Source organism: Hibiscus syriacus, unplaced genomic scaffold, assembly GCF_006381635.1.
Source record: "Hibiscus syriacus cultivar Baekdansim isolate YM2019G1 unplaced genomic scaffold, ASM638163v2 tig00111754_pilon, whole genome shotgun sequence".
NCBI classification, from domain to species: domain Eukaryota; kingdom Viridiplantae; phylum Streptophyta; class Magnoliopsida; order Malvales; family Malvaceae; genus Hibiscus; species Hibiscus syriacus.
The window spans coordinates 337,731-358,426 of NW_024063169.1; the positions used below are offsets into that span (position 1 = coordinate 337,731).

The following is a 20,696-nucleotide window of genomic DNA, read 5'->3' on the forward strand; positions in this document are numbered from 1 at the left end:
TGCCTATAGAAATTTGAATATGGTAGAAATTTAATTGTTTGTTTCCCATGAAAACAACATGCATACCAGTAAAACTATAGTAAGAAGCAACAGAACCAGCAACCAAGGTTGAAGAAGACGCTATAAAAAATTGTGTAGCCCAGTAGCCCCCAAACAGGTGGAAGAAGATGGCAATGGCAATATGAGGAGTGTAAAGGATGCTATAACCACAGCAGCCATCACAAGTCACCTTTTTGGCCACGAGATCATAATCACAGCAGTTGGTAATACAGTTGTTCTTGACAACTTGACCATAACTAAACAGATGAAGGGCAACTGATAATTTGAGAAAATAAAAAAATGAAGATAAAGAAGACACAAAATTTACGTGGAAAACTCCTAAATAATATAGGGTAAAAACCACGGGCAACGGTAGAAGAATTTCACTATGAGAAAATAGGAATTACAACCTCTCTCGATCTACCAAGGAGAAAACAATGATAATTCTCTCTTGATAAAAAAGGAGAAAACAACTCTCAAGAAACTCTCTAAATTCTCTCTAGTATTGGAAGAAAGCTAGAATGCTTTGGGATGATTTTGAAGTTATATGAACTAGGGTATTTATAGTTGAAGCTTAAGGACTAATTTGTAAATACCCTAAATTACAATGACTAAAGTTTGTAATTTTACCCTTTCATTTTTTAAACAATTACACCTACTTTTGACCATTTAATTCGGTGGAATTAATGCTAACTTTCGGAGATTTGTTTTCACCTATTTTCAACACTCCTATCACATTCACCTTCCCTATTCGAAGGATGTTGTTCATGATCAATTTTGTCGCGATTTCAAACGCCTTAAAAAAGCTTTTCCCAGTTATGGCAATCTGCAAGAACAATAGGTTGTAGTTAGAATAAAGTTCAGGGTAGGAAAACATGAATACTACAAACAAGTACTTCAGAAAAATATTTAAAAGATCGCAAGAATTGCGTACGGTATGACTGGAAAAATTATCAGTGCTTGAACTTCGCCTATAACTTTCGCAGCAACCTGCATACTTTCAGGAGCACAATATCATCTTTTAGCTCTTTCCGATATCATGAAACCAAAATTACCTGATGTAAGGCTAACCAGGCTTCTTCAATAATGGAGAAGTTGGCAACCTTATTGTTTCCCGATCTAGGAGAGACACCAAATGCTACACCTTGGATTGAAAGTAATCTGCACAAAAGAAGAAGAATTGATTAAGTAATATGATAATTAAGAAATGAAAAGTAAATGGAAATGGAAAGAATTGAAATGGAAAGGAATGTTATCAAAGATGGGCTGCGGAAGTAATGTTGATTTATCCTTCAATGCAAGAGAATTCGGCCACCAATGATGTTGCTGGTCGTATGCCTTAATGATGAATGAAGGATATTTTAATTGGTGATGAAGATGGTATTGAAATGGAGATAGATTTGGCGTGAAGGTGATGGGATATGGAGATGGAAATAGTATCTTATAAAACTAAGAAGGAACCAATGTTATAAAGAACAAAGACCCGTTTCTTATAAGTCTTATAAGGGATGGTAGTAAGGACTTTGACCCTCTAGTTATAAGAACTAGGAACCAGAAGTATCAAGGTGAATGAATGACGCCACAAGCTTTAGAAAGGCTTGCTTAATCGATATAGTTCTAAAAAGAACTTGAAGAGAGAATAATCTCACAAAAGGATTTTAATTATCAAAGGGTTGAGTTTACAAATGAATGCCAAAGCCTATTTATAGTTTTGTAAAGGCTTGGCCGAACAAATAGATGTCTTTTCGGCAAAGTACATGTCTTAAAACGAAAATAAATGATGCTTGGATGAGGGGAGATGTCTTTGGCCGAATGGTTCCCATAACTCTTCATCTTGGCGCCAATTTGAAGCATGATGATGTTTAGGCCGAATAGAGAGAAGCCTTTTCATCTTGGCGCCTAATTCATTCACATGCAAAGCACATGAGTGGCTGGTCATGTGGCACTCACATGGATGGTGTAGAATGCTTAAGGCGTGGACTCTTCCATGGTGTGAAGATGAACAGCAACTTAGGCGTGACTTGGCATCAAACATGTGTCTAGGTGACATGGCATCAATGGGGCAGCAACTAATTATGAAAGGTCACATTTGTGTGAAACAACCTTTCATCATTTGAGCCACTTCCCATGAGTTTGAGCTGAAGTTGAGCTGGCCATAGATGAAGGACATGTGTACAAGTCATAGGGCAGCTCCTTGTGAAAAGGCAGTTCTTGGAATGGCAACTCTTCGCGAAAAGGTACGAATTCATAAAATTCGACCTAGACCATATTTGTAGTGCTCTATGTGGTGAAGATGATGGTGCAACTCTCTAGCAGAAATGAAGTCTCTAGCTAGCTCAAAAGTCCAGCTCAAGTGAGCTATGAGCTCGGAGGTCAACTGACAACTTTTCATCATTTGTTCTTCATGATCTCCCGAGTCATCCTATGTAAGATTTCCAAGCTTATTGACTCCAATTCTAGCTTTAAATCAGCTCCCATGATGTGGCCGAACATGTACCTACAAAAGAAAGCATTTATAAGCTAAGTAATATAAGATATAAATATGTGGTTCATAACAATAACTTCATACATTCATAATATCATCATCATAACTATAATTATAATGTATGTAAGCTATTATCATAACTATGGTATAAAGAAAGATTAAGTTAAGAAAAATCCCTTTGAATATTGAGAAAGGTTGGAGATGCAAGTCCATTTGTGACGCTGAATCGGATCACATCATCCCCCCTTCTTTAAAGCAATTTGTCCTCAAATTGAAGGGTGGTTTCTTTTCAACGTTCGATATCCCAAAAGTGGTGTTTCTTAATACTCCAATAGATATGATCATTGAATTCTCATAGGTCACATCCATTGGTTCTTCTAAAGACACATTCTTTGAATGAGAATTGATGTCTGTTAGCTTTTCAATGGACACATCTTTTGGGTTCCCAAAGGTCACGTCTCCTAAATCTTCCTTTTGGCAAATGGTGCCTCTTGGTAAATCCTGTAAGGCAAAGAAAAAATCTGCATGTTCACAGTTAGAATAATCATCTTTAACCTTGCATTTTGTCAATAAGCATTCTCGAATCAAGCACTTTGAAGAATAAGCACTTGTTTTTGGATCAGTTTCTTCCACGGTTGTTGCTTTTCCTTTCCTCATAGCCTCAACACTCTGTTTCATTCTGACTTGATCATTCTGAACTTCTTTAGGCGTTAAAGGAGTTAGGATAATCTTCTTTCCTTTATGGCTGAACGAGTATTGATTGGTAAAACAATCATGAATAGTCCTTTTGTCGTATTGCCATGGCCTTCCAAGAAGTAGATGGCTAGCGTGTATAGGGACAACATCACACATAACCTCATCTTTGTATTTGCCAATGGAAAAAGGAACTATCACCTGTTTGCTCACGTTGAGTTATCCTCGTTCATTGAGCCACTACAACTTATATGGATTTGGGTGCTTCATTGTTTTCAAACCAAGCTTTTCCACCATTATTGTACTGGCCACATTAGTACAACTTCCACAGTCTATAATAACAAAACATACCTTTTCATTCACATGGCATCGGGTATGGAATATGTTTTCTCGCTGTGCATTATCTTCCGCAACTTGAAGATTCAAACTTCTTCTAATTACCAAGGCTTCTCCTTGATCAACGAGATCTGCAAGAGTTATTTCTTCATTGACTTCAATGGGTGCCTCTTCTTCTTCTTCTTCAGGTTCTGATTCTATTTCACCATTTCCAAGTATGAGCATGGTATTCTGGTTAGGACATTGCATAGCTATATGGCCCCTCCCAAGACATTTAAAACACCTAATGTCTCTTGAACATTCAGTAGTTTGCTTTCCACGATTGGGGTCTTTACTTACTTGTTGAGTCTTCGAAGATTCGGCTTGTTCTTTAACAGGAGGAGGAGTAGGTTTCTTTATGTTTGGATTCCATCTTGATGGTGTGGGCGCAACATTGCGAGATGTATGTCTCCTCTTCAGTTGTCTTTCAATCTTCATTGCCATTTGCACCATCTCATCTAGTTCGATGTAATGATACAACTCTAAAGTATTGGCAATTTCGGGATTAAGTCCTGCAAGGAATCTTGCCATAGTTGATTCACAATCCTCCTCAATGTTGACTCGGATCATGGCCACTTCCATCTCTTTGTAGTAGTCCTCCACACTCTTATGGCCTTGTTTAAGATTCTGTAACTTTTGAAACAAGTCACAGTGATAGTGAACAGGAATGAATCATTTTCTCATAATACCTTTCATTTCAAGCCAAGTTGAGACCGGTCGTTCTCCATTCCTCCTTCGGTTAAGGGTAAGTTGATCCCATCATATTAAGGCATAGTCTATAAACTCCATGGCTGCCAATCTCACTTTCTTCATCTCGGAATAGTTGTGGCAACTAAAAACATGTTCCACTTTGCTTTCCCATTCAAGATAGGCTTCAGGATCAGTCTTTCCTTGGAATTGAGGAATTTTGATTTTAATGTTGCTCAAATTGTCATCAACAATGGCACGTCTAGGGCCTTGGAATGTTGCTTGCTCACCCTCGTCAAAATTTTCTTGAACATCTTCTTCTGGAGGGGGTGGCTGTTGTTGTCTTCTATTGGCTCCATTATTACGGGTTGGTGGTAGATCACGGTGTTGATCTATCTTTTCATGAAGATCATCGAACTCTTCACGAAACATTCTCATCATTTCACCAATAAGTGCCTGCATTTGTAAGTTTTGTGTTCCTGCATTTCCTCGGGGACTTTGAGACATGGTTAGTGAAATAAAGTAATTTAAAACCTTACTAGCACACTCACAAAAACCTCACGTGATCTCTCCAAGAAAATTCAGATTGCACTCCACTCACTCTCGTGTTTGCACTCAAGGATATGATCCTTGGCTTTTTCTGATCCCCCTTCTGATCTCACCCTCTCGTTTGCCTTTTACCGCTCGATTCTCTCTTGTAGGTCCTTTTTAAGAACTAACTCAAGATTGAGCAAGTTTCTTTAGTTTGTGCGTCGGTTTAGAAATGGTTAGGGTATATGATAAAGGATAGGCTAGAAAAAGGTTAAGAAAGATGATAAGGTAAAGGAATAAGAAAAGATGAAAGAAAAGGAAATGAAATAGTAAATAAGTGAAGATAACTTAGAACTCAAGTTGCAACACTTACTATCTTCCTTCACAAGAAACAACAAGGATACCACCGTTAAGTTTGTTGTTGGGGCAGATTGTAATATGCTTCTCTTTGAGTTTACTTTGCAACTTGCTTCACTTTTCTTTTGCTTTTGATTTTCTTCTTTTTCTTTTCTTTCTTTTGCACTCCAAATTTGATGTAGGAGTCTTTTTTCTTTTCTCTTTTGTTTTCTTCTTTCTTGTTGCTTTTTTTTGTAGCACTTTGTATGTCAATCCACCAAAGCTCTGATTGCCGCTTGATGTAAGGCTAACCAGGCTTCTTCAATAATGGAGAAGTTGGCAACCTTGTTGTTTCCCGATCTAGGAGAGACACCAAATGCTACACCTTGGATTGAAAGTAATCTGCACAAAAGAAGAAGAATTGATTAAGTAATATGATAATTAAGAAATGAAAAGTAAATGGAAATGGAAAGAATTGAAATGGAAAGGAATGTTATCAAAGATGGGCTGCGGAAGTAATGTTGATTTATCCTTCAATGCAAGAGAATTCGGCCACCAATGATGTTGCTGGTCGTATGCCTTAATGATGAATGAAGGATATTTTAATTGGTGATGAAGATGGTATTGAAATGGAGATAGATTTGGCGTGAAGGTGATGGGATATGGAGATGGAAATAGTATCTTATAAAACTAAGAAGGAACCAATGTTATAAAGAACAAAGACCCGTTTCTTATAAGTCTTATAAGGGATGGTAGTAAGGACTTTGACCCTCTAGTTATAAGAACTAGGAACCAGAAGTATCAAGGTGAATGAATGACGCCACAAGCTTTAGAAAGGCTTGCTTAATCGATATAGTTCTAAAAAGAACTTGAAGAGAGAATAATCTCACAAAAGGATTTTAATTATCAAAGGGTTGAGTTTACAAATGAATGCCAAAGCCTATTTATAGTTTTGTAAAGGCTTGGCCGAACAAATAGATGTCTTTTCGGCAAAGTACATGTCTTAAAACGAAAATAAATGATGCTTGGATGAGGGGAGATGTCTTTGGCCGAATGGTTCCCATAACTCTTCATCTTGGCGCCAATTTGAAGCATGATGATGTTTAGGCCGAATAGAGAGAAGCCTTTTCATCTTGGCGCCTAATTCATTCACATGCAAAGCACATGAGTGGCTGGTCATGTGGCACTCACATGGATGGTGTAGAATGCTTAAGGCGTGGACTCTTCCATGGTGTGAAGATGAACAGCAACTTAGGCGTGACTTGGCATCAAACATGTGTCTAGGTGACATGGCATCAATGGGGCAGCAACTAATTATGAAAGGTCACATTTGTGTGAAACAACCTTTCATCATTTGAGCCACTTCCCATGAGTTTGAGCTGAAGTTGAGCTGGCCATAGATGAAGGACATGTGTACAAGTCATAGGGCAGCTCCTTGTGAAAAGGCAGTTCTTGGAATGGCAACTCTTCGCGAAAAGGTACGAATTCATAAAATTCGACCTAGACCATATTTGTAGTGCTCTATGTGGTGAAGATGATGGTGCAACTCTCTAGCAGAAATGAAGTCTCTAGCTAGCTCAAAAGTCCAGCTCAAGTGAGCTATGAGCTCGGAGGTCAACTGACAACTTTTCATCATTTGTTCTTCATGATCTCCCGAGTCATCCTATGTAAGATTTCCAAGCTTATTGACTCCAATTCTAGCTTTAAATCAGCTCCCATGATGTGGCCGAACATGTACCTACAAAAGAAAGCATTTATAAGCTAAGTAATATAAGATATAAATATGTGGTTCATAACAATAACTTCATACATTCATAATATCATCATCATAACTATAATTATAATGTATGTAAGCTATTATCATAACTATGGTATAAAGAAAGATTAAGTTAAGAAAAATCCCTTTGAATATTGAGAAAGGTTGGAGATGCAAGTCCATTTGTGACGCTGAATCGGATCACATCATCCCCCTTCTTTAAAGCAATTTGTCCTCAAATTGAAGGGTGGTTTCTTTTCAACGTTCGATATCCCAAAAGTGGTGTTTCTTAATACTCCAATAGATATGATCATTGAATTCTCATAGGTCACATCCATTGGTTCTTCTAAAGACACATTCTTTGAATGAGAATTGATGTCTGTTAGCTTTTCAATGGACACATCTTTTGGGTTCCCAAAGGTCACGTCTCCTAAATCTTCCTTTTGGCAAATGGTGCCTCTTGGTAAATCCTGTAAGGCAAAGAAAAAATCTGCATGTTCACAGTTAGAATAATCATCTTTAACCTTGCATTTTGTCAATAAGCATTCTCGAATCAAGCACTTTGAAGAATAAGCACTTGTTTTTGGATCAGTTTCTTCCACGGTTGTTGCTTTTCCTTTCCTCATAGCCTCAACACTCTGTTTCATTCTGACTTGATCATTCTGAACTTCTTTAGGCGTTAAAGGAGTTAGGATAATCTTCTTTCCTTTATGGCTGAACGAGTATTGATTGGTAAAACAATCATGAATAGTCCTTTTGTCGTATTGCCATGGCCTTCCAAGAAGTAGATGGCTAGCGTGTATAGGGACAACATCACACATAACCTCATCTTTGTATTTGCCAATGGAAAAAGGAACTATCACCTGTTTGCTCACGTTGAGTTATCCTCGTTCATTGAGCCACTACAACTTATATGGATTTGGGTGCTTCATTGTTTTCAAACCAAGCTTTTCCACCATTATTGTACTGGCCACATTAGTACAACTTCCACAGTCTATAATAACAAAACATACCTTTTCATTCACATGGCATCGGGTATGGAATATGTTTTCTCGCTGTGCATTATCTTCCGCAACTTGAAGATTCAAACTTCTTCTAATTACCAAGGCTTCTCCTTGATCAACGAGATCTGCAAGAGTTATTTCTTCATTGACTTCAATGGGTGCCTCTTCTTCTTCTTCTTCAGGTTCTGATTCTATTTCACCATTTCCAAGTATGAGCATGGTATTCTGGTTAGGACATTGCATAGCTATATGGCCCCTCCCAAGACATTTAAACACCTAATGTCTCTTGAACATTCAGTAGTTTGCTTTCCACGATTGGGGTCTTTACTTACTTGTTGAGTCTTCGAAGATTCGGCTTGTTCTTTAACAGGAGGAGGAGTAGGTTTCTTTATGTTTGGATTCCATCTTGATGGTGTGGGCGCAACATTGCGAGATGTATGTCTCCTCTTCAGTTGTCTTTCAATCTTCATTGCCATTTGCACCATCTCATCTAGTTCGATGTAATGATACAACTCTAAAGTATTGGCAATTTCGGGATTAAGTCCTGCAAGGAATCTTGCCATAGTTGATTCACAATCCTCCTCAATGTTGACTCGGATCATGGCCACTTCCATCTCTTTGTAGTAGTCCTCCACACTCTTATGGCCTTGTTTAAGATTCTGTAACTTTTGAAACAAGTCACAGTGATAGTGAACAGGAATGAATCATTTTCTCATAATACCTTTCATTTCAAGCCAAGTTGAGACCGGTCGTTCTCCATTCCTCCTTCGGTTAAGGGTAAGTTGATCCCATCATATTAAGGCATAGTCTATAACTCCATGGCTGCCAATCTCACTTTCTTCATCTCGGAATAGTTGTGGCAACTAAAACATGTTCCACTTTGCTTTCCCATTCAAGATAGGCTTCAGGATCAGTCTTTCCTTGGAATTGAGGAATTTTGATTTTAATGTTGCTCAAATTGTCATCAACAATGGCACGTCTAGGGCCTTGGAATGTTGCTTGCTCACCCTCGTCAAAATTTTCTTGAACATCTTCTTCTGGAGGGGTGGCTGTTGTTGTCTTCTATTGGCTCCATTATTACGGGTTGGTGGTAGATCACGGTGTTGATCTATCTTTTCATGAAGATCATCGAACTCTTCACGAAACATTCTCATCATTTCACCAATAAGTGCCTGCATTTGTAAGTTTTGTGTTCCTGCATTTCCTCGGGGACTTTGAGACATGGTTAGTGAAATAAAGTAATTTAAAACCTTACTAGCACACTCACAAAACCTCACGTGATCTCTCCAAGAAAATTCAGATTGCACTCCACTCACTCTCGTGTTTGCACTCAAGGATATGATCCTTGGCTTTTTCTGATCCCCCTTCTGATCTCACCCTCTCGTTTGCCTTTTACCGCTCGATTCTCTCTTGTAGGTCCTTTTTAAGAACTAACTCAAGATTGAGCAAGTTTCTTTAGTTTGTGCGTCGGTTTAGAAATGGTTAGGGTATATGATAAAGGATAGGCTAGAAAAAGGTTAAGAAAGATGATAAGGTAAAGGAATAAGAAAAGATGAAAGAAAAGGAAATGAAATAGTAAATAAGTGAAGATAACTTAGAACTCAAGTTGCAACACTTACTATCTTCCTTCACAAGAAACAACAAGGATACCACCGTTAAGTTTGTTGTTGGGGCAGATTGTAATATGCTTCTCTTTGAGTTTACTTTGCAACTTGCTTCACTTTTCTTTTGCTTTTGATTTTCTTCTTTTTCTTTTCTTTCTTTTGCACTCCAAATTTGATGTAGGAGTCTTTTTTCTTTTCTCTTTTGTTTTCTTCTTTCTTGTTGCTTTTTTTTGTAGCACTTTGTATGTCAATCCACCAAAGCTCTGATTGCCGCTTGATGTAAGGCTAACCAGGCTTCTTCAATAATGGAGAAGTTGGCAACCTTGTTGTTTCCCGATCTAGGAGAGACACCAAATGCTACACCTTGGATTGAAAGTAATCTGCACAAAAGAAGAAGAATTGATTAAGTAATATGATAATTAAGAAATGAAAAGTAAATGGAAATGGAAAGAATTGAAATGGAAAGGAATGTTATCAAAGATGGGCTGCGGAAGTAATGTTGATTTATCCTTCAATGCAAGAATTCGACCACCAATGATGTTGCTGGTCGTATGCCTTAATGATGAATGAAGGATATTTTAATTGGTAATGAAGATGGTATTGAAATGGAGATAGATTTGGCGTGAAGGTGATGGGATATGGAGATGGAAATAGTATCTTATAAAACTAAGAAGGAACCAATGTTATAAAGAACAAAGACCCGTTTCTTATAAGTCTTATAAGGGATGGTAGTAAGGACTTTGACCCTCTAGTTATAAGAACTAGGAACCAGAAGTATCAAGGTGAAGGAATGACGCCACAAGCTTTAGAAAGGCTTGCTTAATCGATATAGTTCTAAAAAGAACTTGAAGAGAGAATAATCTCACAAAAGGATTTTAATTATCAAAGGGTTGAGTTTACAAATGAATGCCAAAGCCTATTTATAGTTTTGTAAAGGCTTGGCCGAATAAATAGATGCCTTTTCGGCAAAGTACATGTCTTAAAACGAAAATAAATGATGCTTGGATGAGGGGAGATGTCTTTGGCCGAATGGTTCCTATAACTCTTCATCTTGGCGCCAATTTGAAGCATGATGATGTTTAGGCCGAATAGAGAGAAGCTTTTTCATCTTGGCGCCTAATTCATTCACATGCAAAGCACATGAGTGGCTGGTCATGTGGCACTCACATGGATGGTGTAGAATGCTTAAGGCGTGGACTCTTCCATGGTGTGAAGATGAACAGCAACTTAGACGTAACTTGGCATCAAACATGTGTCTAGGTGACATGGCATCAATGGGGCAGCAACTAATTATGAAAGGTCACATTTGTGTGAAACAACCTTTCATCATTTGAGCCACTTCCCATGAGTTTGAGCTGAAGTTGAGCTGGCCATAGATGAAGGACATGTGTACAAGTCATAGGGCAGCTCCTTGTGAAAAGGCACTTCTCGGAATGACAACTCTTCGCGAAAAGGTACGAATTCATAAAATTCGACCTAGATCATATTTGTAGTGCTCTATGTGGTGAAGATGATGGTGTAACTCTCCAGCTGAAATGAAGTCTCTAGCTAGCTCAAAAGTCCAGCTCAAGTGAGCTATGAGCTCGGAGGTCAACTGACAACTTTTCATCATTTGTTCTTCATGATCTCCCGAGTCATCCTATGTAAGATTTCCAAGCTTATTGACTCCAATTCTAGCTTTAAATCAGCTCCCATGATGTGGCCGAACATGTACCTACAAAAGAAAGCATTTATAAGCTAAGTAATATAAGATATAAATATGTGGTTCATAACAATAACTTCATACATTCATAATATCATCATCATAACTATAATTATAATGTATGTAAGCTATTATCATAACTATGGTATAAAGAAAGATTAAGTTAAGAAAAATCCCTTTGAATATTGAGAAAGGTTGGAGATGCAAGTCCATTTGTGACGCTGAATCGGATCACATCATTACCATCATAACAAATATATATTTCCAAAAAGCATAATGTCCTACATGCAAAAAAAAAAAAACACTATTTTCCCTTTTCTTTTCAACTTCAAGTGGAAACTGGCAAGTGTCCAACAGTATTGGTTTTGATGGAAAGTTTATACTCACTACACATTATGATAAGATCATACTTGCCTTGAGGACTGATGTTGCCATTAAGATGCGGCGAACAATTGCAATTGACGTAAGGACGGAAACAACCATAACAAATGTCAGTAGAATGGCAAAGGCACGTAGATGATTTAGCTCCTAAAAGAAGCAAACATTTTATATGTAAAAAATACCAAAATACCTGCAACAATAAAAGCTTCCGAACAAAGAAAAAAAAGAAGGAATAAACAATGCACCCTTCCAAAAACATTTATATATGGATCATGCTCACCAATGATAGGGGAGATGGCATCGTTGCCAATCCATCCAGCTAAAAAAACAAGAAGAAAAAGATACGTTTAGTATTTATCAAAACTAGTAGTCCTCAGCTCCTTGCATTCGAGTACATACACGAGACCAATTAGACTATTTCTAGTATGAATACTATGATGTAAGGGATATACTTTTAACCTTTTAAGTAGTAAAACATTGTAACTGTTATAATGAGAATGTCTAAAAATTTCGTTTTAATAATAAAGTTAAAAAGAAAATGTGAAATTAAAATAGAACCTGTAATCGGATGTAATTGAATAAATAGAAGAAGAGTTTTGTTGAGGCCTGAATGAACAGTTTCCTTAAGACAAATTCGTCCTCTCCTCGGTGCTTTGAGTAACGTTGGACGTCGCTCTCCCAGGATACAACAACAAACGTTCACAACAGTAAGCACAACCGTAGTGAACAATCGAACACAATCTTTGTCTTTATCTATCACCGGAAAATGACTTTGGAAGAATAGGAGAATTGAAAGGAAAGTAATTGAAAGAAAATAGTAGAAAGTTGTGTGTTGAAATGTGTCACAACTTAGCCTTTATATAGGGAGAGGATTGAAAGGTTAAGACCTTTATTGAAAGGTTAAGACCTTTAAATGAAATGACTTAACCATTTGATTAAAAATCATAACCTTTTAATCAAAAGTTATCATGGAAAGACATGACCTTTAGAGTGAAATGAAATAACTATTTTTCATGAAAAGACTTAATTATTTTTCATGAATAGTCATGATTCAATCAATTCATTTATATTTTTCCTACAACTGTGATCCAAGGCATTGCAGCGACAAAATGGCGAATCATTAACGGCCATATCACTGACAGAAATAATGGTAACAACCCTCCACAACTATCAATACCGGCCATGACTTTCCAATATTAACGCCGTAATAAGACAATTCCCATTTCAGAAAGTAGGCTAATTGCACTTTACAAAACAACATTATTTATAAACAAGGAACTACATTGTCAATTATCTTGCTGACCACCAAATCAGTTGACAGAAGTCAGAACATACCGAGATAAAATACATGAATGTAAAAAAGAGGTATTGCAGGAAAGTTGCTTGACCTTCAAGACAGATGACCGAGAATTGATGGACCTATTAATTGATTTATCTATTACAATATCCTCGTTGATATTCACTCCACCCATCTGTTGCCAATGCCGCAAAGATGTGTTTGACGCACGAGAAATGAATTGGCAGCTCAAATAAACTTGAGAAACAAGCATAAAACAATTCATGAGATGGTAAAAGAAACAACATCTATGACTTGACCAAAAAAAGGCATTCGAGTTTACCTACCATTCACACTCGGAAATATTACGGGGTAACACGGACCCTGAAGTTGAAGAGAAGTATTTCTCATTTCTGGTTTAAAAAATTCATAATAATCATAATTTCTATTGATCCAGTCACGCATTGAGAGGCGGATACCCCCCTCTGGATAATCACAGACCCAATTAAGTGAATCTTCTGATGGAATAGGGCAATCCCATAAGCATATATTCCGAGCATTATACAACTTGAATTGACTGTCCTTAACACCACTTTGACAAACCTGATTTGGACTCAACCAATACTTGAGTTCCAACTTACGTAGGCCAGGGCGAGCATGTTTGTCACCACATAAATTCCCTTTGTAGTCCAGACCGTATGTAAGCCTGATGTGCCATCCAAAAGAAAACAAATTATGAAAATCACAAAAGAGAAAACAGAAAAAAATGAATTGAAAACCTTGACAGAAAGTAAGCAGAATAAGTAAAACAAAACATACATGAATAGGCAAACAACACCATTTAGAAGCAGATGTCCCCAACAAAGTAAAATATCAGCAATCCTCACAAGTCCAAGGTGAAAAGTATTTTCAAAATGTAAATTAATATATCTACACTTCCTGTTGTGCTTAATGATCCCTCCAATTTCTGTGATTCCATCACTTGATGGATATCTTCCTATTACAGCCCCCAAAGGACCCCTCATTTCTTTTCTTTTTTCCTTAGTTGAGCAAGAAAGGGGGGGGCTTTTGGAGAGTTAAGTGAAGAAGCTTAGGAAGTAGAAAAGAAAGGGGGTTTACTCAGATTTGGAATATTTTCTTTATTGCATTTTTAATTTTCATTTTTAAGACAAAGATTTGTTACTGCTTAGTAGTTGTCTCTAAGAATCCATGTCTGCTCGTGGCTTAGATCTGGTCAGTATTGTTGGCTTGGCTTGAGAGACTATATTTTTAAATTAAAAAAAATGAACTTTTTGAAAGACTATTTTTAACGCTCAAACACAAATTTTAAGTGGGATAATATAAAATGAAAATTTTAATGCCAAATTAAAAAACAATTTAGGGATTGAGCTGTATGAAAGCTATGTTATATTGCCATTCAGCCCCCAGAAAACAACAGTCTTCTAATAAAAACAAGTCAATTATGGGACTATCTAATTTTTTTAATTAATCATTACTAATCGATCTATTAATAGACTAATTCAGATCGAATACTGTAGAAGCGAAAACAATTTATTAACCCAATTAATTTCATTAACAAACGTTAAAATATGAACATATGATATTACTTAAGAAATCTAATACATCATTTTACTATATTAACTTATTGTTGATTGGTTCCTAAAAAAAATTTATTGTTGATAGGTACTATCTAATATTATTTATCATCTTTATTCTTTATTTAGATATTATAATTACTTTAATTTACCTAAGTGTGACAGCAACTTCGATGAAAGTGGTGCTCTTTCTTTTTGTTTGACTTCAGTTTGCATTTCTTAAAGTCGTTGCAGCGAAGCTTCATCGTCTCTTCCTAATAGCTGTGGTTTCCTCATATATTCCTAGAAAAAAAAAATATTTCATTACCTTTCGCACAGGTTTCCTCTCTGTTTAAGTTTAGGTGCATAGAAAAATCATTTGGACTGGCTCTTTTCTAGCAGTCTGCAAGCAAACCAACTTCATTTGCATGTTTTCTTCATCCGGTGATTCTCTCCGGTCATCGTCTCGTCAGAAGAGGTATTTATCCAATTTCAATATTTTTGTTCTTCTTTCACAGCTCATCAACCGCCATAAAATAGTTTTCTTTTCATATTTTAGGAAGAACATCTCCATGTTTGTATTCGAATATGTCTGAAATCAAGAGTCCGTAACTCAAGTCACTAAGATGTTAATACAATTTATTTAGGATTTAGTTTTGAAAATTGATAAATTAAACAAAACATGATTTGAATTGATTTTTTTGTTTGTATAATTACTGGTATTCGATCTATTAATCAACTAATCTATATGGGTATTGTAAAGACTATCTAGTGCATCATCCTAATAGATCAACTAGTTAGTTTATTCGAACTAATTTAATTTTGATACATGAACAATCCCTTCTATTTAATAAAAATTATTTAATTTTAAAGATTGTCCTAACTATATAAGTAATTTATTTCAAAATAAACTTTAGTTTAATAAAAATATAATTAACCCAAACCAAGTTTATTATCACATAGCAAATACCAATGACCGAGGGCGTGTGATTTCCTTGTATGTTGTAGGTGAAAGTTGCTTAAGCGTAGGTGATTCAAGAGAACCCTTGGGAGTGGCTCATATTATCAGCTAACAATGAACCTTTTTGGCTGCTTCTCTCCGGTCATCGTTTCCTCTCAAGTTAATTAGAAGAGGTATATATTGCATTTCATTTTGTATTGTTCTTTCAAACCCCATAAACTGCAACAAAAGAGTTCCCTTTTCATGATTGTAATTACACGTGAAGGAACCCTTTGGAGTGCCTCTCTTCTAGCAGTGTGCCATCATACCAGCAAGTAAGGAACGCCTTTTGGCTGCTTTTCTTTCATTTGTGGTTCGGCCAACCGTAACAGGTATTCTTAATGTTATCCTTTTACTTTTTTGTTTAAAAGATTTAACCATAACAAGCTAATTTCATGCTTGAAATGGCATATTCCTTGTGCTACACCGGTGAATATGTTATTATTATTAATAGATTTTGGGAGAGGATAGATTTCGATGGGATTGAGATGAGATTTTTTATTATTAAATATTTTATGAAATATTTTTAAAAATGATGGGATAAATTTCTTTTATATATATTCTAGAAATTTGTGGGGTGTCATCAATTCTATACTAGCTCCGTCCGTAATTTTTTCTAGATAATGTGATAAAAAATTTATTTTTTATTTTTATATCAATTACAATATTATGAGATAAATAAATTTTTGTGTAAAAATACGAATATATAAAGATACTAAAACTTTTCTTTAAATATGTGATTTGGCTTAGTAGTTATGATTGTTTCATCCATGCTTACAATCTCAGGTTTGAATCTTCTTGATATCATTTTCACTTCATTTTTTTCTATCATTAATTGAAATAAGTTATATAAACATGTTGTAATATGGAACCAAATGGGAGGCTTAGCTGAGTGGTTAAGGCGTGCTTGGCTTTAGAATGTCTTAGGTTTGATGCCCCCTAATGCATTCCTCCCGTTTATTTTCGCTCTTTAATAAGGTGGTATTGGATGAAAAATTTATTTTAATTGAATTATATTATGACCAAATTGATAAAATGTATAAATATTGAGGACTAAATATGCAATTATACCAAGTTCTTAATTGTCACATCACCTCTCCCATTAAAAGTCAATGAATAGTGACTTAATTAAAGCATTTAAATAGTTAAGTGATCCGATTGGTTAAATCGAAACATCGGTGGTCAAAATGAAATCTGACAATAGTTAAATGGTCACCAATATAGTTTAACCTACAAATTATTTAGGATTTGTGTTCTAAAATGTTAATATTTTTTTAATTTTTTTAAAATACTCTCATAAAATGTTTAATTAAAATTATTTCCTTTATATTATTTTAAGATTAAATTATCCTTTTTCTTGTTAATGATAATTTCCTTATGGTTAGAATTTAACTTTTAGTTTTCGTTTAGTATTTTAATTTTTCATTAAAGGAAATATATAGATTTTTATAAAAATGTAAATTAAATATAATTTTGATTAATTGGACTAAAAGTATTTTGTAAAATCATTTTAAAATACCCTTATAAATTATTTAATTATTGTAGCATCACTTTTAGTTTACAATTATATCAATTTTGCATTAGACCAACTCCAGCGCATCGCTGGAGTAAAGAAAATCTCCACTTTGGAGTAGAGATATTGCTCCAGCCGATCGCCACTTTGGAGTAGAGATAGTGCTCCAGCTACAGTTGCGCGCTACATGTAGAGTTGTACTGTAGTTGCGCTACATTTTTTTTTGTTATTTTTCTGATTTTTTGTATTATTTTCTCTTTATTCTATCTTCTATTTTTTATTGTAATTTCTAAACAATAAAATAAAAATTAAACATAATATAATAAATTCAAGTAGATTAAATTGCAATATCTTAATTCTCCAATTGTAGAAGGAAGAGATCTTAATTCTCCAATTTTCTCTGTATTTTTGCAATGTTATTTATGAATGTTTGATTTATGCTTTTTATCTTGATATTTATTATAAATGTATATGTTTTATTTTATATTTGCAAAATTAATATTATAATAGTTAAATATTGTGAATAAATTAGAGTTGTTGGTAACGTAGAGATAGTGCTGGAGATGAATTATTGTTTCATCTTTAGAGCAGAGATATAGATGCTGTAGAATTGAGATGAGGGCTGGAGATAGCCTTAGATTGTTAATTTGCATGTTTTCAATATCGTAAATATTTAAGAATAAATTATTAGTTTATTTTTATAATCAGAGATTAATAGAAAACATAACACCAAAGAATGAAAGCAAATTTCATTATCATAAAGATTGAATATTGTAAATGATAATGCCAAATAAATAGTATTAGTTGTAATAAATGATTGATAACAAAAAGATAAAACAACATTAATTTTTTAAAAATAGTTTAGGTGATTACAAGATGTTCATAATCTTTTTTAATTATTGACAACGCACGTACTTGTAAACGTAATTGTTCGAACACAACACTTTTAATGAGAACAAAACTCCCCTTAATTATTGAGGTCGATTTCTGTTTTCAAAACAAAAATCAATTTTCCCAAATTCTTCCTCTCGCACACAACTTCCAAACCCGATTCCAACGCCGTCCGGCCTCCGATCGTCGATTTGAAATCACCATCGTATTCGTCTTAAACTATTTATTATTAGTCAACTATAAAGAAAAAAAAAAGGCACTTGATTATTCATTATGTCAATAGACCTTAAATTTATTGTTAAATTTTGTTTATAGACAACCATGTACCCAAAAAGTATCTTATAATTCAGTTTTTTTTTGGCATTTATTATTCATTATTTTATTTTATGCCTTTAAATTTTGAAATTTCACTCTCTTAAATTTCTGTTTAATTTAATTTGATTATTCGTGAGAGGGTGAAACTTCTTGATTTAAATCTTTATAATTTCTTAAACATTTTTTAGAATAAAATGAAGTTATATTTTTAGTCATGTTTAGATACATTCACCTAATGATGCTTATTATTTAGTTTCTAACATATTGCTTGTGACTTGCAGCCATGGACTTTGTTCTGAATAAGATAGATAAACACTTGGACAATCATAGAAGCCTTGATCAACATCGGAAGGACCTTAAAAGGAAATTGGAGGAATTGAATGGTTTGAAGGAAGACACAGAATCTATAATGAGATCAGAGCTGCAGCCGAGAAAGAAACTCAAGGCGGAAGTCCAGATATGGTTGGAAAATGTTGAAAGAGTCAATGTCGAAGTGCAAGACCTTGATGACAGAATCGGTGAAAGTAGTGCTCTTACACGTGGATTTCACACAGAAGATGTGTCAAAGAGTATAAAGGAAGTTGAAGAACTTATTACTCAACAGGGTAGATTTCATGGAGGTTTGGTGGTTGACAATCCTCAATGGATCGGACAAGTTTTATCGACAAGAAATTTATCAGGTGAAGCTGTAAAGGCCTGTGTTGAAGAGATTTGGCAGTGCTTGATGGATGATGGGGTTAAAAAAATTGGAGTTTGGGGCATGGGTGGCGTGGGGAAAACAAGCATCATGAAGTTTATAAACAACCAACTCTTAAAAGAGAGAGGGAAATTCGATACTGTGATTTGGATCACTGTATCCAACGAGACGAGTATTGCTAAACTGCAGAAAGACGTTGCTAGTAAAATCGGAGTAGAATTTTCTGGTGATGAAGATGAAACTACAAGGGCAGGGATGCTCTTTGAAAATTTGTCTCAGAAGGGTAGGTTTGTGATGATCTTGGATGACCTATGGGCGAAGGTTTCACTTGAGAGAATAGGAATTCCTGAGCCGTCAAATGGGGGTAAATTAGTGTTGACAACAAGAAAAGACGATGTGTGTCGACAAATGGGTTGTAGAGAAATTAAAGTGAAGCCTCTGATGGAAGAAGAGGCATGGAAGTTGTTCTTAGAGAAAGCGGGCTGTGACATTCTCAATATTCGAGGGGTGGAACCAATTGCAAGATCAATTGCTAAGCGTTGTGCAGGTTTGCCCTTGGGAATAATTACTATAGCTTCTTGTATGAAGGGCATTTATGACATCTCGGACTGGAGGAATGCACTAAAAGAATTAAGGCTACGCAAAAAGAGTGTTAATGGATTCGAAGATGAAGTGTTCGAACAATTACAATTTAGTTATGATCGTTTAAAGAATCCAAAACTTCAAGACTGTTTCCTCAGTTGTGCATTATATCCGGAAGATTGGGAAATTGAAGAGGAAGATCTTATCCAACTTTGGATAAGAGAAGGGCTAATGGAAGAAATGGATAGCATGCAGGCAGAGTATGACAATGGTCGCGCAATAATGAATAGATTCATCAGCTATTGCTTGTTGGAAGTTTTTACTGAAGAAGAACATGCAAGAACTGTAAAGATGCATGATCTTTTAAGGGACATGGCATTGCGTATTGCAGAATCTCGATTCTTGGTAAAAGCTGGAATGAAGTTAGAAAAGGCACCAGATGTGCAAGAATGGAGCATGAATCTAGAGAAAGTTTCGTTGATATGGAATCAGTGGTTATATATACCCTTGGAAATGTCACCCCCAAAGTGTCCCAGGCTCACAACATTGTTGTTGTCTCAGTGCAATATAGTAAGTATTCCAGAAGGATTTTTCAAGCATATGGATGCACTTAAGGTTCTTGATCTTTCCTTCAACCCTATCAAGAGTCTTCCAAGTTCCTTGTCGAAGTGTCTCGGGCTCACAACATTGTTGTTCTCTGATTGTTGCATAGAAAGTATTCCAGAAAGCTTCTTCGATGATGTGAATGAGCTCAAGATTCTTGATCTTTCCTCCAATCCTATCAAGAGTCTTCCGCATTCCTTGTCAAATTTGAAGAACCTCACTTCACTGTTGCTTGCTGATTGTGAACAATTATGGAATGTTCCATCGTTGTCAAATCTTGGAGTTTTAAGGAAGTTGGATCTTCGAGGAACAATGATCAAGCAAGTCCCTGAAGGAATGGAAAACCTGGTGAGTCTCGAGCATCTAAATCTGGATCAGTCAAAGAACCTAAATGAGATCCCGAATGGAGTACTTTCAAGACTTTGTTGTCTTCATGAATTGATAGCCGGTGAAACTCTGATAAATGGAAAGGAGGTGGGTGGATTGAAGAAACTGCAGGGAACTCTTGAAGGGAGGTTTTATGACTGGCACAACTTAAATATGTATCTCCAAGCTTGTCGTGGCCGAGAAGAGCCTCGTCAATACACAATCTTCGTGGGAGATATATATTTTGATCCGTCTTCTGAATATGAAAAAAGAGAAGGAAAAGAAA

At 35.6% G+C, this 20,696-nt stretch overlaps 1 protein-coding gene and 1 pseudogene across 1 annotated transcript in view; one reads left to right on the forward strand and one right to left on the reverse strand.

Moving 5' to 3' along the window:
• Positions 1 to 948: 948 nt before the first annotated feature.
• Positions 949 to 13,676, reverse strand: LOC120169146 (annotated as a pseudogene).
• A 4,760-nt stretch (positions 13,677 to 18,436) lies between these two features.
• Positions 18,437 to 20,696, forward strand: part of LOC120169128 (probable disease resistance protein At4g27220) — a 33,714-nt gene continuing 31,454 nt past the window's right edge. Inside the window, exon 1 of the mRNA XM_039177353.1 lies at positions 18,437 to 19,406. Coding sequence (XP_039033284.1) covers positions 18,446 to 19,406 — 961 coding nt within the window. The 5' untranslated portion in view covers positions 18,437 to 18,445. The remainder of the gene's footprint in view (positions 19,407 to 20,696) is intronic.